General features: G+C 52.8%; 1 protein-coding gene across 1 annotated transcript; it reads right to left on the reverse strand.

Annotated features, from left to right (window-relative positions):
- Positions 1–1470: 1470 nt before the first annotated feature.
- On the reverse strand, positions 1471–24254 carry LOC103766882 (ADAMTS-like protein 2). Its single transcript, XM_029962216.1, has 19 exons — positions 24167–24254; positions 21101–21191; positions 14646–14783; positions 12871–12946; positions 12260–12362; positions 11261–11406; positions 10893–11016; positions 9569–9649; positions 9080–9255; positions 8389–8815; positions 7395–7815; positions 6510–6616; positions 6199–6328; positions 5649–5862; positions 4881–5036; positions 4319–4489; positions 2522–2698; positions 1706–1850; positions 1471–1596 (listed from the first exon to the last, which is right to left on the reverse strand). Exons 1-19 carry the CDS (start codon positions 24252–24254, stop codon positions 1478–1480), a joined length of 3090 nt encoding a protein of 1029 aa, XP_029818076.1. The 3' UTR covers positions 1471–1477.
- Positions 24255–24448: the final 194 nt, after the last annotated feature.

The following is a 24448-nucleotide window of genomic DNA, read 5'->3' on the forward strand; positions in this document are numbered from 1 at the left end:
TCCATTATCTGGAGACTCAGTCTGGCTGCGTTGCTTTTAGAGTCTCTTTCCATTCTCCAGATAGTGATAGCAGGTTTTAATGTCCTCTCATATTAAGGGCAAGCAGGAGGGAAGATGAAAGTTAGCAGCAGCAAAGCTCTCTGGATCCCACTGGTCGATAGTCAGTAGCTTCTACCACTTCCCATCCAGCCAGTGCTCCTCCCTGAAAATACTGTCTGTAACGGGAAGAAAATCTTGGCTAACTCGGTAAATCCCATCCTTTCCCACTGAAGCATCTGCTCAGCTTGGTCTCACCCTGCTGGGAGCCACGAGAAGTTAATGTGTCCCAGATCTCTGCCAGACGGCCCTGCCATGCCGTCCCCTCCGCAGGCGCGGAGCCAGCACGGACACGGCGGCTCCTGGCATCCAACTCTACCTCTTGGCACACACAGAAAGGCTTCCCACCCCAATGGCAATGACCTCCAGAGGGTGGGAGTAACACAGGGGCTTCTGCTTCTGTGGGTCCCCCTTTTGGTGAAAGGAAGGCCACAGCAATGTTATCTTCATCACATGCAAATTAAGCGTGACCTATCGCCCAGCTAACGAGGTGCCAAGGCTGGGGAGGCAGTTCCAAAGCAGCCAGATGGCCAAGATGAGGGTTGGCCTCGCAGCCAACACACACCCTGGGTCTGGCAAGGCCACAGGGAAACGGGTGAGTCTGAAAGGGCTGGAAACACGGGGGATGCAGCTGAGGATGAGAAGGTTTGGGGGCTGGTGGAGGAACAGGATGAGGTAGGGGCAGGGATCCCAGATTTTTTCCACTTCAGATTCCTCCTGTTACTATTCTCTGTCTTTGTTGCTCAGCTATGGGTCCAAATTCAATGTCAGAAATAAACGAGGACTTTGAAATACAAACCAGGAGTGGTTTCTGTTCTTTGGCAGGCAGCAGAAAATTAGCTTTATCCAGTGCTGCCTGGAAGTTCTACTGGTGCAAAGATTTTTCCTCCCCACCCTTCCTGCCACTGCTTTTGCTCCTCTTGCATCCCCCTCCTCCCTTGCCTCTGGCCTATGTACATGGATACCAAACCCACAGGTTTATAGTTTATCTCTTTATTGTGACACAATTTTTTGGAGTGTTTTGGAAGTTGTCCTGCAGGGCAGACCAGAGAGGTGGGTGCTGTTGTCCGTGCCCTGCCATGGGCCAGCCCCTGTGCCCCTCCGTCTCCAACTAGTGATCCCCAGAGACAGTGACAGCAGGGATAGGCTTTCCCAACTCACTTCTCAGTAGCTTTCTAGGCACTGATGGTTTGTCTTGTGTAAAACCCTCTTGATGGAGAGGGAATAGTGATTAAGTCCTAGGAATCCTTCCTCGCTGAGCAGGCTGGTCTACAGGGACTGGCTCCACAGCCAAGCCAAGTGGGGTGGCTTCAAGTGGTAAAGTCTGGCTCGAGGGGGCTCTTGCCCCTGAACTTGGAAGGGAAGTAGGGCCTGGCAGGACTCAGGGTGACTTGAGCCGACAGGACCAGCAGCAAGCCTTCCTGTAGTACCAGTGAGAGCACAGCTTCACCTTCAGCACCAGCACACAGTTGGCCGTCGCTTTGTCCTCACAGGCGTCTTCTGGGGAACAGGAGCACACACAGAAGGGGTTAAAAAGGAGTTGTGCTTCCCCAGCAGAGAGCAAAGAGCTCCCAAGGGCTCCTCTACCCCCCTGCCCTCCCAGACGTACCTGGTGCCTCTGTGGGGCACGGCTGGAGTTGGCAGGTCTGCCTGGCTTCTGGTTTGGAAGTGGGGTCACAGCCCTGAGCCAGCGCTTCCCCCTGGTAGCACTTCACCTCGCGCAGCCGCACACCAGCACCACACGTCTTGCTGCACTGTCGGGGTCGAGAGAGAGGAAAGAGACTGTGAGAGGCATTTTTCATTTTCCTATAGCTCCCAAGTTCTTTCTTCTAGTGAGGCCTCCCGGTCCCTGCTTTGGAGACTATTCCTGAGGAGGTTTGGATCAAATCCCACACTGATCTCAAACTTATGCTCCCTTTCTGTTGCTGGAGGAGAGCATCCCTGAGTTGGGGTTGGGGCAGAGCAAGGGAGGAGTTTGCTTTCATCTTGCTTTCATCTCTTTAATGCAACTCAGATTTTTGTTTGGAGTGTTGATGCTGTGAGAAAAAATGGGTGCTGTGAGCCAGGCTCAGCTCTCCTCTCTTCTCATTCCCTAAATGCTCTGCAGCCACCATCAAGGGAAAGCAGGGGAAGACAGAACACGGACTCCTGGCAGAGGAGGGCACGGCCGTATCCTGTATGCCTGCAGTGTGGTGCAAGCTCTTGCTTGAGGCAATAACCCACATGCTCCAAGGTTTTCTCCAGCCTGCGTGTGCCAGTCCCTCAACCTGCTACCTGATCTGCAGAAAAGCAGAGCTCAGGGTCCCATCCAGACCTAGCAGAGCCCTCGGCAGAACGTGCTGCCAGAGACCCTCAGCGCAGGTCCCCCTCCACCACCCAGGGCTACGAGGCCTTAATCGCCCTTCCCCACCACCCCCAGCCCTACCTGAGACCAGGAGGTTGTGAACCACGTTGAACACGGCCTCCTGAAACAGGCAGCTTGTTCCTCGGGTTTCTGAGAGGCTTCACAGTCCTTCTCAGGGTACTCCCTGTACACGCCGTTCTCCAGGCCCGCGCACAGCACGAGCCGGGTCTTCGTCCCTCGCCCGCAGCTGGCATCACACTGGGAAGGGAGCAGAGCAGCCAGGTAACAAAGGGGGCTCAGCAGCTGCAGAGCCTCAGGTAAGCTCAGAAGCAAGGTGCTTAACGCCTGTGCTAACACCAGTCTAATGGAGGCAAGTGCTGCCCAGGTCACAGGAGCAACGCGTTTCTGCACGTTTCCCAGGGAGGGGGGACAGGTGCTGCTAATTAATGCTTAGCTGAGTTCACCTTGGCTGGCCTTGAGAGCAGCTACCACAGGGGACCTGGAGCAGCCAAGGTAAGACTACAAGAGGCTGTTTCTGCCTTATTTTATGTGTTTCTATGTTCTCGAAAACCACGCAGCGTATGCATGTAGCAACCTACATCCTGGAGTACCGACAAGCTTTGTATGGGCCCAAGGGGACCGAAGTGGTGCACTGCAGGTGATGCACATGGACGAGTACTGCTGAGCCCACAGCTATGCAGGCTTAGCTGGGAGGGCTCCCTCCCTCAGGACACCACCAGAAGCAGCAGGAGGCAGGATCTACTCCCTGAGCCTCGAGGAGGCAGTTGTCAGTTTGAGATTTAACTGCTTTGTGCCCTTTTTCACCACTGCAGGGTCAGCATGGCTGGCTTGCATCCACCCTTAGTCATCCTGTGAACTCGCAGCTCCTCAGCTGAGGGAACACGGCAAAGAAGCTGGCACAGGCAAAGGTGGGGAGCTCAGCTGGTCTTTCAGAGCTCTGCTGAGTTTGAAAGCCTGGACACAGCTGAAAACTGTACTGCAGGACTGTGCATGACCCACACCGAGGGCCAGAGCAGAGGACAGGTACCAAACTGCCTTGGGTCCCCAGGTTTAACCAGTTTGTGCTCGTTACCAGTGCTGGGTGAGACTCAACTGAATGTAATCAGCAGCTATAAAGGGAGCGAAGTGGGAACAGAGGTTTAGCTATGGCTGGCAGGGAGAGGCCTTGGCTGCTTCCCTTTTTTCCTAGAAACCCTTTTCCTTAGTGCTTTATGAATCTCTATTTTGGTCAAGACTTCAAAGAAAAAGCCCAAGCTCCACAACTGACTCCAGGTATCCTTCTGGACGCTCTGGGATTTGGATCAGCTTGTATGAGAAAGCCTAAAGTCTTTAGCAACACAAAGAGCAGAAGGAGACAGGCAGAGACTGATTGTTTGGTAGAATGGAACACCTGGACCATATTCACTAATTCCTGAGGCAAGTACACAGTCGTGGTGATTTCCAGGGTTCAGGTTTACCTCCAGCTGTTATTTATCAAGGATGAGGCTGTTTTTTTCTCTTTAGTGGCGGGACCAAAATCTTTTCAGGGGGGAGTGCAGGTTCTGGAAAAGCTCTGCTGAGGTGTCTGCAACTCCCAGCCAGGTGGGAGAGGAGGACGGTTTCCTTAGAACATTGCTGCCCTCCAATGGAGATCCCTGGGAAGGCAGCAAATGCCACAAACTTTGGGGCGGCAGAGCAGGGACAAGTTGGGGTATTCATTAGTCATTCCCTCTTTCTAAAAGGACCTAGGACAAGGGTATAGCTCCATGGCTGGAGGTCACACTACACAACCTTGCTCTGCCAAGGGAATCAGGCTCCCACCATGTCCTGTGGGATACGGGGTGGAAAGGTGGGCTGAGGACATAGGGCCAGCTTTACCTGTTCCCACTCCTGCTCCACCCAGTGTGCAGGGCAGTCCTTGTCTCCACAGGGATGGACAGCCAGGGGCTTGGTGGCTGGGTCACACTGGGAGTTGGAGATCACTTTCCCCTCCAGGTTGCGACACGCGATGAAGCGGCTCATGCGTCCCTCGCCACACGAACCTGAGCACTTGGAGGAACACAGGGCATTTAGACACATCAGAAAGCAAGAAAGGGGAGAGGTCAGGGTCAGTGGTGCCAGGAGAACGGAGTCCAGAGTCTAGCCCTGCCACTTGGACTGTGGCACTGGATCCCAAGGGGCTTTAGAGGTACATCTAGCCAGGCGCTTCCATTCTCCAGGTGCCATGAGTTTCCCAGGTTATTGAATGGAGCTCGCCTCAGAGTTAACCAAAATGTATAGCACAGAGAGGCAAAAATACAGATTATTCTAGTTTCTTTTGCTTGGCCTCTGCCAGAAGAAAGCCAAAGGAGAGCTGCAGCGTGTCTGCCCACCTGCTCCCTCCCGCCAGCCCTGCGCCCCTGGCACTGGGAGCAAGGAGAAGCAGCCCCTCTGGACTCACCGGGCCCCAGTCCGAGGCGGTCCAGCGGCGGTCACAGGGGGGGCCTGTGCACACCTTCTCACTGCTGGGCTTCTGGGCCTTGTCACACAGGGACACCTCCACGGAGCAGCGCACCTCCCGCCTCATCGTCCCCTGCGCGCCACACCGGGCGGAGCACTGCAAGGGGCACACCGAGTCAGCCCCGGGCTCAGGAGCAGAGAGAAAGGGTGGGAGGGAGCTATGCCTCCTCCTGCTGCACCAGGAGAGAGGGGAAGGACCCCAGCAGGGACAGAAAAAGGTGGGTCTGTCTCTATCTTTGGTGCTCATTTAGTTTGGGACCCAGAGCTCCAACACTTCAATGTTGAACTGCTGTTCAAAGTCACTGGGCCACAACCCAAGCAGTCAAAAGTGGAAAGTCAACCAAAGGGACTTCAGTTAGGTTTAATTTCTCTGTATCTCCATGGTATTGTTTCTCCATTCACTCTCAGTCAGATAGAACCGTTTGGATCCTCTGGAAGAGGGAGGCAAAGCCTCTTGCTGGCAGGGCTTTCACTTGGTCAACACCCTGCTTGAGAAACGACCTTAGGAAAAAATGTTTTGCAATGGCCTTTGCTGAGCAGTGCCAGAACAGGGGAGCTGTGGATAAAGGCAGCCCTTGTTTCCCAAGGATGCTGCTGCCCAGAGGCTCCCTCAGCCCCCTCCATCTACCAGCCACATTCCTCCAGGCCCCATCCCAACCCCGGCTCCTCCTTACCTCACCTCTGGTAGCAAAGCTCCCCTACTGCCTACCTCGGACCACTCGGAGAGCTCCCACTGGGGCCCACAGGCCTTGTTCTTGCAGGCTTTCCTCTCCATGGGCCTGGCCAGCCCCGCTGCCTCGCAGAGGTCGTCATAAACGGAGCTGTCAAAGCCCGGGGCCAGCATCTTCCAGCAGCGCACGGTGCGGTACTGAGAGCCCTCGCCGCAGGTCCGGGAGCACTCGCTCCACCGGCTGGTCTCCCACCTCCACGGGCAGCCCCAGGAGAGAAAACACAGAGGAAAACCCAGGTAAGGGGGACAAGGGATGTGGGGTGGCAGGGTTGTGCCCGCACACTTGGGACCCCCTCACCCAGCAGCTGCTGCTGTGAATCTGCTTATCACATATATGTCTGTGATGGTGATGCTGGTCTTGGTGATGCTTTGCTCTTATCAGATCCCAAATTCCTTCCCTCTTTTTGCTTACATGGGGATACAAAGGCTAAGTGCATACAGCCCAAAAAATGACCGTATGCTTTGAGCAGAAAGTGATCCTTACAAAGATCTGTTGTGCCCCTGGACAGCTGATGCCATTTCCACTCACCTAGGCTGGCAATCTCTCCCTGTGCAAAATTCGTGGGTGGGTTCTGGTCGGGTCAGGGCATCACAGTATGATTCGTCCACTTCCACTCCATCGTACCTCACACACATTGCATAGGAGGAGCTGATACCTGCTGGGCAAGCAACACCCTCTCTCAGTCATGCTCAGATCAAAAAGCTTCCTCCCACAATCATTAAATAACTGGAGTGCTCACTGCATCTGAAACTCTACTTGCCATGTAAAAAGTACCAGGATTCTCTCCATCAGTGCCCCAAAAGGACCTCATGTGATCAGCCACTGGAAGCCAAACCTACCTGAAGTGCATGTGGAGCTGCAGGGGGCATAAGCTGAGACTTTCCACCGATACATGTCAGCCAAGCTGATGTCATCGTGGCCCACGGGGCTCACATCGAACTCATTGCTGCAGAAAGAGGAGGTGGCGTGAGCGAAAACTGAAAAAAACTGCTGCAAACATAAAATAGAGGAAAATTCCTCCTCTCTGTTTTTGAAGATGGGAAGAAACCCACTGTTTCTGCTCTACATCTGGGCAAGGCAAACCACTGATGAACAGAGAGTGCAAAGCCTTGATCCACCTCCTGAATTCAACTAGCAAGGAGAAAGCATCATTCACAGTAAGTCTCATGTATATTATGGTCTTTCAGCCATGTGGGTGCCCTCAGCCTCAGCTCGTACTACCACCTTGAGAGCCATGATTTAGGTTGGAAAGGGGAGCTCAAGCAATGTGTCTCTCATATCATATAATGTGGCAGGGAGAGTTCACATGTGGCTTGCCAGAAATATTTCAAAGTTGGCCCTCAGTCTCCTGCCAAATGTTTACAGAAGTTTCATAAGCTTACATGCTCAGAGGAATGGGACAGGCAGGGGGCATGATGTGGTGGGAAATGTGTGTATGTGACATGCTATAGACTCCTGGCCTTCTTTACAACCACACCAGCATTGGCCTTGCAGGTTCTTCAGCATCCATTTAAATGGCAGCAGGACCTGAAATATGTTCTGTGAGCTTTGTGTCAGGCCAGTTGTGACACTCGGTCTTTCAAGGAAGCAACTACAGCAGCTGCCAGGGATAGACACTGGTGAATGGGGTCATCAAGGACAGCAGGGAGACTGCCAGAGGACTGGCTTGACCCTCCCTCCCCAGCTAACCACGCCCCTGCTTTGCCCAGGAGACCAAGTGCCACCTTTCCGTGCCAGGGGCTCGCAGAGGCTCTGCCTGGCTGATGTCCACAGTTGGGCTGGCACCTCGCAGAGGGCTCTCCACAGATGCCACCATGCTGTAGTTGGCTGCTGGCCCCTGACTCCCAGCAAATGCCTCCACCTTCAAGTCCTCCAGTGAGTTCTTACGGGCCGGCCCCTTGTGGAGGCCCTGTGGCCACGGGGCAGCTGCCCCAGTCCATAGCCCTGCTGAGGAGTTCCTCGGGGCCATCCTGGCTGCCAGGTGCTGCAGCTCCCTGCAAAAGGCAGTGTTGTGAGGGTCTCTGTGGCACAGCCTCCTGAAGAGACGCAGCCTGGAGGATGCTACGTGGCTGTTCTCCGAGAGCTCGGGTCTCCTCATGCTGTAGGGCACAGCTGTGCTGATGGAGATTTGGTTGAACCTGAGAGCTGGAAGAAAAACACAGGGATGCTTTAACTACACTGGATGGCTTGTATTTCAGCATGTGACATTTAGCAAGGCAAAAAACATTCAGTATTTGGCCTCAAAATCATAAATTGCCACCAGGGAGCACCAAGAGGCCTTACCTACTCTGACTAACCTCTCTATCTGCTCTGGAGCTCCATTTAAGCTCAAGTCTGGGCCTTCAGTCCTGGGCTGAGGAATGTTGCAGATGTCCTTTGTTTCTGAATTGCTTTTTGGCTCTCCAGATTGACCTCAGATTTGACTTGCCACCTGATGATCACTGGACTGTTGCTAGGCCCTGCTGCTGTCACTGTCCTGCCTGCCAAGCTCAGGCACCGAGGCACTGCCATGCCTGATCCATATGGTGCCCACTCTCTCCCAGCTCCCCTTCCCCCACAGAGCTGCTGGCCCGTGCTGCTCCCCAGCAGTCTCCACCCCATTCCCTCATTCCCTCCTGTCCACCCCAACGGTAAAGCCACCTTAGATTTCAAGAAGACCAATGTGGGACATCTGCTTTCAATCAGTAAAACAGGAGAAGGAAAAACAAAGCAACCGACCCAACTCTGTCTCTCCACCAATTGCTGGTGCTTCCTCCTCCTCTTCCTCTCCTGCTGTGTTGGCATGGTAAATCTGTCTGATCTGGAAGTCATACTTCTCCTTCTCTTCACTTTGTTCCCAGCCCCAGTCCCGGGTCTGACTGGTGGAGTTGGTCTGGAAGAAGTGCGGGTGACTGAAGTCCAAATCTTCATGCCCTTCTCTTAGAGGAAGCTGTTCACTGGTGTCATCTGGAGACAGGGAGAGCCATGTGGCATTGAAGTCCTGGGCAGCTCTGGAGTTGGCTGGCATGGGGTGGTTCTGGCTGGTCTCTGGTAGGTGATGATAGAGAGGTCTGGCTAGAGCAGGGGCTGCGGTTTGGAGTGGTGGCATCCGTGGCACAGTGTAGTCATAAGTTATGTGTGGCATTTTCCCATTAAAGTTATAGTACTGGAGGAAAGAGAGAGAAAAAACTGCTTTCATTTTAGGGATGTGTGCTTTCCCAGAAACCTCTTCTAGCCACATCTATTTGGTGATGGATGTTGAGAGAAGACAGCATCCTCACAAATCCAAAAGGAGAGCCACCCCTTGCCAAGATTATCTGGCTTCCTCGGCCACCTACACATGCAGGTTTGGCTTGGGAACCAGGTTATATTCCTTCTGTCTGAGAGAAGCAGGCAAGACAGCAAAGCCTAAAACTAGCCCTTCACATACCATGGCATTCAGAGACTGGTTAGTGGGCCCGTGAGCCATGATGTATTCCAGCCCATCCGAGTTCAGGCTCGAGGGCCGCCGGTACTTGAAGACGGTGCCAGCCACCCTGAAGTTCTGGGGATTGTCAATGGCAGAGTTGCCATTGAAGAAGAAATGCCCAGATTCATCTGCAAGTGCTTCAAAGAGAGAGAAAACAGACAAATGTGGCGCTCTGTGGAACACTGGGGCTTCAAAGGGAATGAGGAGAGAAAACAGCCCATCAACGAGAAAAGTCCAGCAGGAAAAGAAGACCAGGCCCTGCCCATAGCGAGCTTGGGTTCCAAATGTCTCTCCTGCCACTGGAGATGTGGTAGCCTTGGTTTATGGAGAGGTGAAGCAGCCCTGTGTTACCTTGGAGGAAATGCTCACACATGGGAATGCACAGAGCCTCCTCCCACCTCCCAGGCAGCTGAACTGGGATCTCCACATCCACCTGGCTCCCCTGCTTACCTAGGATGTTTTCTGTTTTCCTGCGCTCAATGATGAGGATGTCCGTGGCACCAGCAGGGATGTTGGTGACGAACACGTAACCTGAGGAACAGAACAGAGCGTGAGGAGACCCCAAGGATGGAATCAAAAGGTCTGGATGGGAAAATCAGCTCATGGGAAAAGCATGTTTGTAGGGGGCAGGGGCTGCCTTTCAGGAGCAGGATGCCAAGGGCATAAATGCATGTTGCACCAGTCTGTGAGCTCTAATCCAAGGTCCCCTCTGAAATCCCATTACAGATCACCATCACAAGTCCAGTCTAAGCACTGCTGGGTTTGGAGTCAGGAAGGAACTGCACAAGTGAAACAGTCTGGCTTTGGGGGTGTGGATGAATGTGTTTCTCACACTCTTTCTGGCAAGAGCACAGAAAAAAGCTTAGTAGCAATCAGGGCTGATGCAGAACAGAAGATGGAAAAAGACCATAGGTCCCCTAAGCTTCTGACTCCATGGAATCTGTCTCAGGAGTAACATAAAAATTGACCTTTAAAGGGAGAGGAAATCAGAGGCTCTTAAAGTCGCATGGTTTGGCGGTTTGTCTTCCTTGCTAGAAATGCAGGTCTTGTCTGTTCTGTAAGATTTTAGGAGGGATGGAATGGGAGGCCAAACCTGTACCCGTACTGCTAGTGGGGATAGCACCATTCCCCCTGCTCTGGAAAGGGGCCCGAGTGCTTTTCTAGTCTGGTGTTTGTAGAGAGGGAGGCAGACTAGTGAAACAACAACAGTGTGAAATGATGTTCCAAAACATCCTCAAACCACAGTTGATTAATTACTAATGAGCATACCACAGTCTATTCCTTCTGTGGGTGGAGGACTGGGCCATGAGGTTGCAAGGGATGAATCCTCAGCCTGGTTTCAGAGGGGACTGTCCCTGAGCTGTGCCAGCCACAGGACTGGGGAAAGCAGGAGATTAAGTGCAGGCTGAAACAAATGCTGTGACCCTCATCATAGCTCAAGTTTCAAATGAACACGTAGCACGAATAAAAGAAGATTCATTGATCTCTTCACATTATCTGAGGTGGGCAAGACGCCAAAATCAATAGGAACAAAGAGATCCCCAGCTGCTTCCTATTGTAAAGAGGTGAAGGGAAACCTTACCAGCCTAATGTACAGCACATCAAACCAATCTCCTCTGACGGTTAAGTGAAAAGGACAAAACCAGGCATTTAAGCAGGGGTGGCACTCCTCAGCTCTTTCCACCAAGCAGCTGGGAAACTCCTACCCTTGTTTAAGCCAGTCGGTGGTAGGAAGTAGCAGGTGAAGTCTCTGGACTGTGGTAGCAGGGAGTACCTATCTGTGAGATTGCCTTTCGGAAGCTGCCCGAGACACGGTGGCAAGTGCTGCCGTCCCCTCCACACACCCTGCATCTGTCCATCGTCCGGGGCGAGTACAGGCTCCCATCGCACCCAACCGGCTGCAAAGAATAAAACAAGAGAGGGTTTCCTGGGGCCAGCTTATCTCCACAGGGCAGGGTCTTTCCCAGGAAATGCTACTGTGCTCTTTTGGTGGGGTTTGGGGGGGGTGTGTGTAATGAACAAATCCAACACCAGGCCTGGGTTTCAATTCCCTGCAGGGACCCGTTGGCCTTGCGATGAGCAGGAGGTGCAGTCATGCAACTATACTCCCAAATTTTCTACTACTTCCTCCCAGAGCCTCACCTCACACTTTCCATTGATGCAGACCCCTTGATAGGTCCTGTCCTTGCAGGAGGTACCATCCTGTGCTCGGGCCATCAGCTGCCTCTCCCCACTCCGAGTGGTGCACTGGAGGTCACAGGGCTTGTTGGAGATACTGGTGTAGTCATCTGAAGGGACAGAGGCACAGAGTCACCAGGCAGGTCAAAGTGCTCAGAGACGTGCAGCAAGGAAGGGGACCTTCCCCTTATCCACATTGATGGTTTGATGTCACCTTGATGTTCCTGCTGATTGAGATGAGACCCCAAATCTACAGATTTTGTAGTAGTGAAGGGGTCATGGTATGAGACTGCAGCTGGGAACTGTGCCTAGCAGAAATACTTCTTGCTGGCAAACCCTCTTCTTTGCCAAGAGGGCTATTGACTCTGTGGGGCTGTGGCCAGCTACACCCCGTTCAGCTGAGGAGCTGAAGCTGTAGGTGCAGATGCTCCATGTCTTCTTAGCAGGTGAGTCCAGAAACAGGGTAATCTACCTTAGGTGAGCTCAGTCTGAGCCTCAAGGGACAACTGGACACCCACGTGAAGCCATCTGTCTTGACTTTGCAGGGAATGGATGAGTACCTTGCTCAGAACAACCCAGCACCTTGCCCAGTGGGAAGCAGGCTGGGTGAGAGGCAGCCAAACAGGTAGAAGGCACAAGGAGCATGAACACCCACTCTGCCAAAATGAGTGCTGGTTAGCCAAGACAACCCAGAGAAGCCCATGTCCTGTCTGCCCACCACTGCTTGCTGCTGTGGAGGACCTGAAACAGGAGCAGTGCAGGGAGACAGGAGGCCTGAATGGGTTGAGGGGTTCTGTGAAGAGACAGGGAATGATTTCTCCAAAGCAGAGAGCACAGGGAAGCACTTCCAGACCAGCCAGGAGCATCTATCCCTTGTCCCCAGGACCTTCCCCTTCTGTGCCTGAGGAGATTCTGTGGGTGTTTTCTCACCCTCATCCTTTGTGTGAAGCTGTGAAAACTCACCTGGATAAAGGGGCATCCAGTGGTAGTAGCGCTTCCCAAAGGCTTTGGCATTGAAACTGGAGCACTGCTGCTGTTTGAAGCTTGCTGTGTTGGCTGGGCAGGGCTATGGAGGGAATAAATACCATCAAAGCTCCCTATGTCACAGCCATGGTTGTGACAGCTGCTTGTCACTGCTGCATCCTTGGAGGATGAAAATGCCCTGTCCACCCTGGAAGGAATTAGCAATGGACTCTGAGGTGCCCTAATACAGGCAGAAAGGCCAGGGCTTCATTGCCAAGGGGCTCTCAGACAGCTGTATTTAACAGCCCTGCAAAAATTCCTTCCAGCAAAGGGAAAAGCATACAGGAAAAATTTCATCCCTCCCCTCACCCCACAAGAAATATGTTTTTACATTCTTTTCCCCCATCTCTCAGTCCCAGACAGTAAAGCCCATCTCCTATGTCCTCAAAGGCCCATCATCCACCACCCCAGGAGTGGATCCTACCCCTTGTCTCTGCTCCTCCGTGGGATCAGTCCCACCCCGAGTGCTGATGCTCTTGCAGCTCCAGGTGGGACCCCTGGAGTCCCACATCCCCCAGTAAGGACCAGTCAGTACTGGAAGTGATTCTCACCTGCTGCTGGCACAGTTGGTAGTGCTTGGCTTGACCAACACACATGGTGCTGTTTGTTCCCTGGGGCATCTGGAGCCTGGAAAGCAGAAATTTCCAGACATGAGATGGAGATCTGTGAAGTACCAAGGTACTGAGGATGACAGAGAAGTCAGACCTGACTTAGAGGGGAGAAACAAGGCAGGCATTTTATCAGAGCAAAGCTTTCTGGATCTAGACTGGCCAACATCTCCTCTGAAACACATTTTCAGTGCTTTTAGGTGAGCTGTGATTTTAGGCTACTCTCTTTTTGGGGCAGGTTGAGCAGACAGAGAGCAACTGCAGTATCACTGCCTCTGTGTCCCTTCACCTCTGAGCTTCAAAAGGGTTGATGTGACCCAAAGGACAGTAGACCCTGATGATCCATCACTTCCATGGAAGCGCCCAGGACTTGCAGTGACCAGGGGAGCTGATTTCAGGATTCACTGTGCAGTAGGCAGAGAGATGCCACCTCTCATAAGGACTGGCCAGCTTAAAAGACTAACAGGAAAGGCTTGGTGCAGGTGATATACCAAAACCATGGGAATTTCAACACTTGATGCTTTAGCTGATCCCCGGAGTAAAAAAACCACACAAAGCCTCCCCACTCCAACTGTGGAGTCAAGGAGAGAGCCAATGCCAAATGGAGAGAAAAATCCTTCTTCTGGCAGGAGGCAAAGGGCAGAAGGGCTGCCCTGGCTATGGGGCATGTGGGACAGCCCCAGCCTCCATCCCTGTTCTCTGTTTCCCATTGCTTTCCCATCATGGCCACTGGGTGCTGGGGAGGAGGAGGAGCAGCAGCAGAGACATCCAGGGAGGCCACACCCAGAGAGAAGGTGCTACAGCACATCTGGACCCTCACCATGCTGCCAAACAGCCCACATAAAAGGAGCTTTCTGCTGCACGAAGGAGGGCAGGTTGGGGGCCCTAGTTTGAGTTTCCTCCACTCAGGAGTGCATTCATGCAGAAGGGAAAGCTGGCTGTGCTGCAGGATTCCAGCTCTCATTAACACCTCAGGAGCCTGGAGCAGCAGGTTAGGGAGGTGCTGGAGGAGGAGGAGGAGGAGGAGGATTTGGTGGCAAGGTGACCCAGAGGGAACAGCAGGAGTTCAGGCAGCTGAAGCTCTCCAGCTCTCCCCACTCCCACAAATCCAGTCTGACTGATACCACGACTGTAGCAGCTGTAGGGGACAAGTGGCTGTAGGGGACAAATGGAGATGCTGTCAGGTGACAGCCAGATAAATCACAGAGGGGAAAAAACTTGCCAGCTCTGCAGGGAATAAAGAGGAGAAATTGCTGATATGTGGCTGAGCTGGTTCCTGCCAGGAGTAAATCAAGTCTCCATACGGTGTCTGGGAATATGTAGCCACGTCCTTAGCTGGTCACAAATCAGGGTTAGGTTGGTTGAGCAGCCCTTGTAAGTGAGGGTTTGTGAAGGAAAGGGGAAGGGGAACAGAGCTAGCCTTCTCCAGCCCACAATTCTGTCATCTTCAAGAATCCCACAGACCCCAGGAGGGGACCAACCCCTGCTCCCCATCAGACAAGTCTAGCTGAGTGGAGGACATGTTAAGGGGTGTGCTTCTCCCCACCACTGCCTTGCTCCATGGACAACAGCTGCCTTCCTTTCCCAGAGGCCACGGATGAGGGAATGGCCAACCCTGCAAAACAAGGAGGTTTGGCCCCAAAACGCAGCTCAGGGCACCCAATTTCTTTTCTGCCACTTGAGACCTGGCCAAGGGCTCAGGCTGGGACATGACTCACCTCTGTCTCAAGCAGTGCCTCTCCCGGGACATCACGCCTCCTCCGCAGGACCGGGAGCAGGTGGACCAGGAGCTCCACTCTCCCCACCACTTGGTGACCTCTTCATCCCAGGGGCCACCTCCATCTGCTGCCTCACTACTGTCCTGACAGAAACAGAGCATGGTTAGCTGGAGAACCTGGCTCCTCACCACCAAAGGCAGCTGCCATGTCACCTGGATGCCTTCTAAATGGGCAGCACTGGGACCAACGTGCCAGGATCCAGGCCCTGTGGGGCCACATCAGGCTCACACATTTCAAAATTCAAATTTCCTTCCAAGACTAAGCGGGAAGCAGGATCTCATGATGTAGAGATGGGCTGTTGGACTGGGCACGTGTGACAGCAACACCGACCCCACAGCATCACTGGGAGTACACAGGTGTCCCTCATTGGAGCTGTATTTCAATGAATAACCTTCCCTTTGTGACCAAATCAGCTGAGATCCAAGCTCCTCACCCCCCAACCCTCACAGAAGTCATTTTCAAGAGTGCTTCAGAACCAGAACCTCCTGCAGATGCTCTTGTCCCTTTTCCCCATGCACCCCGCTATGCTCAGAGGAGCAGGGCTCCCTCTCCCAGCACACCTTGCTGGGGCTGATCCTTTAAATTTGGCAAAGCTGAGCTCTCCTGGCCCCAGCGTGGTCGTTGCAGCAGGCTGCTGTTGGCTGTGCCTCCACAATTCCCAGCAGGTAAGCAATTCTGTGGTTTAGCTGGTTCTTTTTTCCTTGCAATATTTCCCTGCTTAGTGTCTGATGGTCTAAAAGCTCCTGGGGACTTTGGCAAACTCGTCTGTGCAGGAATTAATCTGCTGTTTACTGAAGCACAGCTGTGAGTAGTGTTTAATGCAGCCATGAGTTTAACACAGGACAGTGACTGAAAAGGATTTATCCAGCTGGATACTGAGCGTTTCAATACTAATAGGTGAAAATTAATAATTTGTGTGTGTGTGTATGTGTGAAGTCTGCTTTAAAGCAAGGGCTCAGGGAAGTTGTATCAGTGATACTGTTGGCAAAACATGCTGGTTTGTGGTAGTGGCTGATAGCCCTGTGGCAAACAACCCACCTGCAAACCATAACTGATGGATGTGACAGAAAACTCTGCAGGGTTTGCTCATCACTAAATGTGCTCTGCTCGCTATTTTGGTTGACTGTCTCTTGGCTTTAGGCTCTTTCATGGTGTAATAAAGCCAATGTGCTCTTCATCTTGTGGTGCAATTCCTGCCTGAGAACTTGTGTTTCCTCAGTGTCTGCCAACAGAGCAGCCTCTGGGCAGAGGAGATGCAGCTGGTTTATGCAAATGTTTTTAAGTTGTGACTTAAATGGTTGAAATGCCCATAGTGCCTCTTCCTGATAGCCAAAGCATGTTGGAAGGAACTTAACTGTGCTGCAAAAAAGCACCATGTTACCTGGTGCTTCGCTCTCTAGTGATTGCAAGAGTTGGTTTCAAAAAGAACACAACAAAACTCCTCTCTGCACTTGGATGTTCTGGCTGGAGCTGACTTGCTTGACAGGGACCAAATGCTGTGACCGGCAGATGAGTTGCTCAAGAGGAAAAAGGAAATTTAAAAGAAACAGGCATGTTTTCAAAAATACCTTTTTTCTGTTCTTCCAAACAATCATCTCAACCCTTTTCCTATGAGAACTTTTGTCTCACTGTTTATTATCATACTGTAAATGGAAATTCTGACTATGTAGCTTCCACATTTACAAAGGAAAGAAACCAAAGGTCTCTCATTGTAAAGTATTTTCAGCAAAATCTTTCCCTGACCCCTCCTATGCTTCTCTGTCATAAACATCTCAAGGCCTGGGGAGAAGGAGCTCTTCACAACTGTCAGGAAGGAGAATTCCAGTGATTTATCCGGTGTCTGTGTGGAGAGCTCAGCGCAATACTGATTCTCTCACAGCTGGGGGAATAACCAGAGCTGGTGTCCTACCACTTCCCTGAGTAGTGACACGAGGCTCATGGACTGCCTGGGGGGAAGGCATGTGGACCAAAAGCTGCAATATTTACAGAGCTTTTCCCCAGGTGGCAATAAAAATAATCCTGCCCTGGGGATCTTGTGATCCGAATAGGTGAGACGAGGCAGAAGGGAAGCGGGTGAAGGGAAGTGAAACAGCCTGTTCTACCCTCAGGATTTGTGTATTTGGAGTGGTGCAAAGTTGCAGGCACCTTTTCAGGGTTACTGGTCCTGGGGTGTTTTGCCTGGATGCAGGGAGATCTGGCATGTGGTGGCAGAGCTGAGGTCTGGGGCTGATCAGCATCCCTGCCTTTGTGCAGCTCTTTCTTATGGATAGAGTAGGATACATCTCTGCACTGCGCCTCTTGGGAATGACAGGAGCCCAAATGAAGATTTATTGAAGGATGCTAGTCAGAGGGATTTTTTCCTTTTAATAAAATGTGTTCCCCTATATCCATAAGCCGTGTTCCTGCTTCCTCTCTGCGCTGGAGGAATCAATCACTTTTTAAGTAGATTGATTTGGCTCTCAGGTTTTCCATGACCAAGCTCCCTTCCCAGTCCTTGCCTAGGAGCATTTATTTTCTTGTGTAAGCAAGGACAATGATGAGCTGTCCCCTTGGCCATGCCCCTTATGGCATGACTGCATCTGAGCCCCAGGCCTGGGGACAAGGAGGGGGAACTTCAGGTACTTAGAGCTGGGGCAGCTGCTTCCAATCTGTGCTGAATTTATTGTATTGTCAGAAATAAATCTGCACTGACCATGAAACACAAATGGTTCTTGTTTTTAATTGGAGATATTTGCATTTTCCAAATGTCCAGATAATAAATTAAGGAATGTGGGACAGATTCCAGATAAGATCAGCTCCTAGCTTTAGTTTCCCAAGCCCCTTGAAAAATCCCAAGAGTGGATTCTGGATGAGTGAATCCCCCTCCCCATCTCCTCCTCAGAGAGGGAGGAGTCAAAGGGGTTTTACAACTCTTTTGCACTGTCCTGGTGTTACAGGAGATGCTGGAGGTGCTCTGATTTGCACTCTGCTGCAGAATCACAGAAACAGAGCAGACTAGAAAAACCAGAGCAGGAGATGCACACGAGTCCAGTCTTTATAAGGCTGGCTCTGCCTGGGCTTGGCTGAGGGCTCTGCCTAAAGCAGGTAAGAGGGCCAGGTATGATTCCTCAGGTGATGAGAATTTCCCTCCATAGAAAAGACAGACCACATTCTAGTTCAGCCAGGTGCTCTCCACAAGAATCTCCCCTGAGGTGCTTGTGGTTTGGCACCTGGTGGTCACGGAGCTCTTCCTCTCTTGGGTTAACCAAGGAATTCCTGTGCCTCCTCACCTGGGCTGGAGGGGAGGGCTGCCCTGCTGCCCTCTTGCTGGGGGGGAGCAGAGCTTTGAACCCCAACCTGTGGGGAACTTTTCCAGGATAAAATGCCTGTCTCCAGATCTGCCAGCATCAAAGACAGAAACACCAGTCTCTAAGCCAGCGTCACTGAAAGCTTTTTCTGTCTAAGCAAAAGCCCAGCAGCTGCTTCCCCTCTCCCCCCTGCCAGACAAAGGCTGCCACAAGCAAAATGCTTCAGCCCTGCACAGAAGGGTGGGCCTGGACTGACATCCTATCGGATTTCCAGGCGGCCTTTCTGAAGAGTTGAAAGGGATGAAATAAATTCTCTGCTGACTCTCTGTCATGCTCTGGATCAGCTCTGAGCTACACTGGGTTTCCCAGAAACCTGGGAATAACTGCAATTACCGTGTCAGTGGCCCAGTCTCCTGTGTTGCTTATTGTTGTGCCTAATCTTGAGATTCATTAGAGCCTGGCTCCTGGAAAAAAAAAAGCTGTCTGGGAAGAGAGACCACAAACATGCCTCTCTAGTTCCCTTAATAGAGGAGCTGGGGGGAGGCTCTCCACTGCAGCCTGGTATGCCTTGAGGGCTGGCCCACCACTGAAGGGCACAGTAGCTGTCGTAAAATGTTCTGCTCAGCCCTGTCTGAGCCTGTAAGACAACTAGAAACAGCAGCTGAAAATGAAATAAATTCTTCCCAGGCCTTTTCTGAGGCCATTAACTGCATGTCCTCTACCAAAAATTTCCACGTTCTCTTTACTTAAGGGCTTCTCTCTACAGCAAACCACACTACTTACTGAAATACTAAGTAGCTTCAGATGTCTGAATGCCTGGAATGAATGGCAGATTATTATCTGGGAATGAATGACCGTGTTCAGCGTCCCTGGTTTGGGTTCCTCCTCTCATTCTCTGACTAAATCTGTGGTGATAGACTCTACCACAGCCATGGGAAAAAAAACAATAGCATTTGCAATCATGCCCTGATGTTTTACAAAGGAATTGGTGTTTGTGCAAAGCTATTTCTCATCCTGTTATTGCTTTATCCCGTTTGGGCAGACTAGATAGTTTGCGTGCGAGATTCAACATTTGGAAGCAGACAGAAACACAAATTTTCCTTAGAAAAGCTGAAACAAGGTATTTGAGGAGTTTTTCATAGGGAAAGGTATCCTGAGGTAAAACAAGCAATGCAGAATAGTTGTCAAGGGATGAGGAAGAACAACAATCTGTGGAAAAAACTGGCAGCTTGTTAACGATGTGAAATTGCAGCAGATAAGTAACAGAAATCTGGACATATAATGAGGCACAGATGAGAAGCAAATTAGAAAACCAGTGAACAGAAGCCAGTGGAGAACTACCAAGTTCTGTTCGTAATCCTGCCATGACAGAAAGTTCACAGGCAAGCGCTGCACGTCATTACAAAATACTTGATCCAAGTCAGTTAGGTCATTCCCTGCGAGTGGGACAACACACTTATTCTGGGGCAAGCTGGTAGAAAGGATGGAAAACTGCAAAGGGGGAGAAGGGAGTAACAGGCGCTGTGCATGAGACATGTCTATCATCAGGATTTTCAGAGGCATTGAATGCAGCTAGGAAGGAATTTGCTTGCCCAAACTATGGAGTGAGGCTTTCTGATACTCTTTGCATAACCATGTGTTATTTAGAAAATGGGAGAGCAAGAAGAACCTCAGGTTAATCTCCCAGCCAGGACAACTTGAATCATGTAATCTGCAATCACATTGCTCCTCGGGCATCTCCTGGAGCAAGGAAGTCCTTGGGGCAGACCTGGCAACAGTATTAACGTGTGTTTGTCCTGGAGAGGGTTGAGGAGCCCTCCTCCCAACCTCGGGGTACCCTCGTCTTAGGTGTTGTACAAACACAGCTGCTGGGGGCAGGGAGAACCACGAGCAGCCGAGGCTTGTGCACACGTGTTGATGGAGGAGTCCATCCAGGTCAGTCCCAAATGAAGGACTTCACATCTGTTTCTCCTGACCCAGTTTGCTCTGCTTGAAGTTTCTGGCTTAGCCCTGCAGTTCAGGGGTGAACAGGACAGTCAGCGGGTGTGTGTGGAGGTAAAAACAAATCGGAAATAAGACACTTGAGCTTTGAAGTTAAGACAAACCCCAGAACAGGAGACACTGCTGCTCCTCAAACCTGGGTTATTCACTGTAAAGCTGCAGTGTCTGGTCTTTTCTGTGTTTAAGATGGCTCATGTGAGATTGTTTTGCCCCGACCATGAGTCTGGGGGTGGGAAACACAACCCAAACCCCTCTTCCTTTAGCAGAGCAGAATTTCTTAGGCAGCAAAGAAATCTGGACCTGTTCCCCTCAGGGGCACAATGCACGCAGTGACCCGTGAGGGCAGGGGCACTGCTGGTGCCCCACAAAGCCTGGATTTCTGCCTGCTCTGCCACAGTAATGGGGGGGATTCTCCCAGGCTGGGCCTCAGGAAGGAAAAGGGGACTGGCACAGGGGGTTTGGTGCTGCTGTGAAACAAGTGCCACGGGGAGGGCCAGGTTGAGAGGGTCCTTTGTGGAAGAGAGCAGGAATGAGGGGAGCATGGGGCTCGGATGCCTGGACATGTATCCTACGGTCAGCAGGGAAAGCAGCTGCCTAAACCCATGCTGGGGTGGCAGGACGGATGGGGAAGGGGAAAACCTGTTGTTTCCAGTCCTAAATCGGAGCCAACCCTCTGCTAGAGATGAATGTGGAGGGACGGACGTGGGGGACAGCTTTGGGCGAAGCCCCAAGTAGGGAAAGACGCTGCTCCCCCGCCGTCCTTCCGGTGATGCTGGGACCCTCCTCCGGCATCCTCACACCCTTTTGTTAGTGCCAGGCACGGCGAGCGGACACAGCCTGGTCCTCGGGGTCAGTTTGGGGGAGAGGCGACAAACCCCCCTTCCCAAACAGCTCAGGAGTGCGGGAGGGACGCGGGGGGAGATCCCGGAGTGCAGGAACCTGAAACCTGCGGGAAGGGCGAGGGGCCGCGGGTCGGACCCCCACTGCCTCCCTGCCCCGCCGCGGCTCCCCGAGGGGTGGGAAGAAGGGAAGGAAGGAGGGAAAAAGAGGGAGGGAAGGCAGGAAGGAGGGAGCGGGTCGGGGGGAGGCTCCGCCGGCGCCGCTTACCTTATCGCCGAGGGGGGCGGCGGCGCGAGGAGGAGGAGGGAGGAGAATGAGGAAGGATCGCGGAGCGGCGGCCATGCGCGTGCGCTGCGCGCTGCCGCGGAGTGAGGAGGCGGCGTCGGCCGGCCCCACACAGCGGCGGCGGCGGCGCGGCGGGGGCCCGGGGAGCGCGGCCCGGCATGGCTTGTGGGGAGTTAATGACTTACTAACCTGCCGGGTGGGGGCGGCGACCCGCGGCGCGGCGCTCGGCGGGGGAGGGAGGGACTGCGGCTGGAGGGATGGGGCTGGAATGGGAAGGGGGGCCGGGCCCGCTCCTCGGGCCCCGCGCGCCCCGCCTGCCCCTCGCACCGCCCTGCTGCCGCCGCTCCCCGAGCTCCGAGGGATCCCGCTCTCCCTCCTGCCGAGCCCCCGCTGCGGCCCCGGCACCGAGAGGTCCCTGCGGAGCCCTCTGCTCCTTGCCTCCCGCACAAAACCCCGTTTGCCACCCGATTCCTCCTTCCTGCCCTCTTTGGGCGAGCTCTGCTTCTCAAGGCGTCCCTCTGCCCGTGCTGGAGCAGCCCGTGTTCCACGCTGGGACAGAGTGCAGCATCACCTGGGACGCGGGGAGCTGCTCTTGATGGGGTGGTGGGTGAATTACAGAATAGTTTGGTTTGGAAGGGACCTTAAAGCTCATCTCATTCCAACCTCCCGCCATGGGCAGGGACACCTTCCACTAGCCCAGGTTGCTCCAAGCCCCGTCCAACCTGGCCTTGAACACTTCCAGGGATGGGGCAGCCACAGCTTCTCTGGGCAACCTGTGCCAGGGCCTCACCACCCTCACAGGGAGGATTTTCTTCCTAATATCAGATCTAACACCGCCTTCTGTCAATGGAAAGCCATTTCCCCTTGTCCTTGTCCAAAGTCTCTTCCCAGGTTGCTTGCAGCACTTTGGGCACTGGAAGGGGCTCTAAGGTCTTTCTGGAGTCTTCTCCAGGCTGAACAACTCCAACTCTCAGCCTGTCTCCAGAGCAGAGGTGCTCCACCCCTTAGAGCATCTCTGTGGCCTCCTGTGTTGGACTCACTCCAACAGGTTCATGTCCTTCTCCTATGTTAGGGGCCCCAGCACTGGGCATAGAACTCCAGGTAGGATCTCACCAGAGCCGAGTACAGGGGGAGAATCACGCTGCATGCAACTTGAGAGGAATGAATTTGCTTGCTGGTACTTTCTTTGCCCCTTTCTGGATCACCCCTTGCTGTGGTTGTGATCACGAGGCAGCTCCTGGCAAGGTGCTGCCAGTCTCCATGCTGGCACACCTCGATCATCCCAGGAGTTGGCTGCTGTGATCCGTGGACACAGGCTGTGCAGAAATGGCATCAGGTGTCCCCAGCCTGGGGCGGGCAGCTGGGGAGCAGCGGTTTCTGCCTGCCAGATGTGCTGTAATTAGCGTGGGGAGGTGATTCCAGCGCTCTGCACTGCTCCCTCACCAAGGGTTTCAGCCTCAAGGTGGAGGGAGGGGAGAGGAATGATGGAGTGTCAGCAGGGGGGACCGGCCGGGGACTCCTGATCAAAGCTGTTTGCTGGCAGGCAGGGGCCAGGGGAGGAGGGGGTGATCTGCTTCTGACCCAGGCAGAGAAAATGAGGGTGAGAAGCGCTGACAAAACACATGGTTGCACCATGAGCTGCCTTCTACAAAGGCAGGGAGGGGGAAAAAGCTTCAGAGTCAATTCCTGGCTTTCCTGCCCTGCTGCAGTCCTGTGTAATGTTCCTCTGGAGGCACCTCCTGCCCTGCAGATAAGCAAAGTTGTGGAGAGACACGGAGGTGGGGGAGAGGCTGTGACTAAGAAGAAAAGGGGGACTGGCTGGCTCCAGCTGGGCGAGTTTCAGTGCATGTGATCTTCTTCAGCCTCTCCCAAAACCAGTGTCAGGCAGAAGCAGGCTATGGAGTGCAGCTCAGTACAGAGGTGATTTGGAGAGAGGGATCTGCATGGGATGCTCTAAGGGACCGTGACAGGGCAAATCCAGGTGGCCTGTGATTCTCTCCCCTCCAGGCCCCTCTGTGCCCCCTCTCTCCTGACCCTTCTTGCTAGTCCTGCTTTAATCCCCTTTCAGCACTCGGGAGCCTCTTGTGCTCACAAGGAGTGATACAAGCGCAGTGTGGAAGGCAGCAAGACAGTGTTAAATGCTGCTTCTCATTTCACAGCCTGAATTTAAACAGTGCTGTTATTTCTCGAGGTGCAGTGGAGGTTTTGAATGCTCTCAGTTAATGTGGGATCAAGGGGCATGGGAGATAAATGTTCCCTTGTAGTCTTGAGACACCTCCCACGGTAAGCAGTGTATGGGAAGGTTTGGTAGTGTTACTTAACTGATTAATTAATTTTACACCTTGCTAACAAAGCCACCACAAGTTAATTCCAGTCTCGTAATCATTTCCAATCCACCTCTCCCAGTTTGTATTTTTTTTTCCTACTGTCTTTATTCAGACCATAAAGTAAAGCTGCCACTTTCTAACTGGGCCGGTTGGTTCTGATGTGGGACACATTACATGTGAGCTTGGCAGCCCTTTGTGGTTTTGCATTCAGCCCTACCATTACAAGGGCCTTTTTCCCAGTTGCTTCTCAGTTTCATAAACAGGTCTGTATTACCACCAGGCAATGTTTAAAGGATTCACGAGGTTGAGCAGAGCACTAAAGAGCAGATCCACCTGGTTTCATCTCAAGAGTCTCTCCATAGCCAGTGTTTTTCACTGTCAGTGCCAGCCACCTTCAGACACATGGGCTGCTTGCAGGGGACTGATTCTTATTCATTCCCTGCCTCCCTGGAAGTTGCCTGGGATTATTTCATCCTCTTGTTTCATTGAATTTGGTTTCATCCGCCAGCTGTTTCTCCAAAAACCTTCCAAACGCAGTCAGGAAGGGAATTAAAGTGTACTGCCTCTGGAAAGGAGAGGATCCTCAGCTCTTGAGTGCCCTCATGAGGGATCTGCAGAGCCTCTCCTCAGCCTGAGCGTAACTGCACAGTCCAGCCACAGCGGGGAGAGCCCAGTGGGATGCCTACCATGACTTTCCCCCCTCCCTGTGTGGGGAACGCACTCGCAAGCTGAATTCTTCGAGCCTTTTCATCGCGGGCTCTCAGATCCACATCCCACAGGCTGAGGCCAAGATCCTTTGTGCGGTTCATTGTGCGGCTGCTCCCCCTGCAGAGTGGGAGAAGGTGGGAGAGATGAACACAGATCTGAGCTCCCATTATCTGCAAACCTCTCTTACAATGGAGGCTTTGTTGGCCTCAGTGACCCCCGAGGGAGCAGCCCTGTGGCAGCGGAGCCTGTGCACGGGGCTGCAGGAGGGCTCACGGGGTTAAAGCTCGACAGGAGA

This window comes from Manacus vitellinus, unplaced genomic scaffold (assembly GCF_001715985.3).
Source record: "Manacus vitellinus isolate BGI_N305 unplaced genomic scaffold, ASM171598v3 scaffold_44_pilon, whole genome shotgun sequence".
Lineage (NCBI taxonomy): Eukaryota > Metazoa > Chordata > Aves > Passeriformes > Pipridae > Manacus > Manacus vitellinus.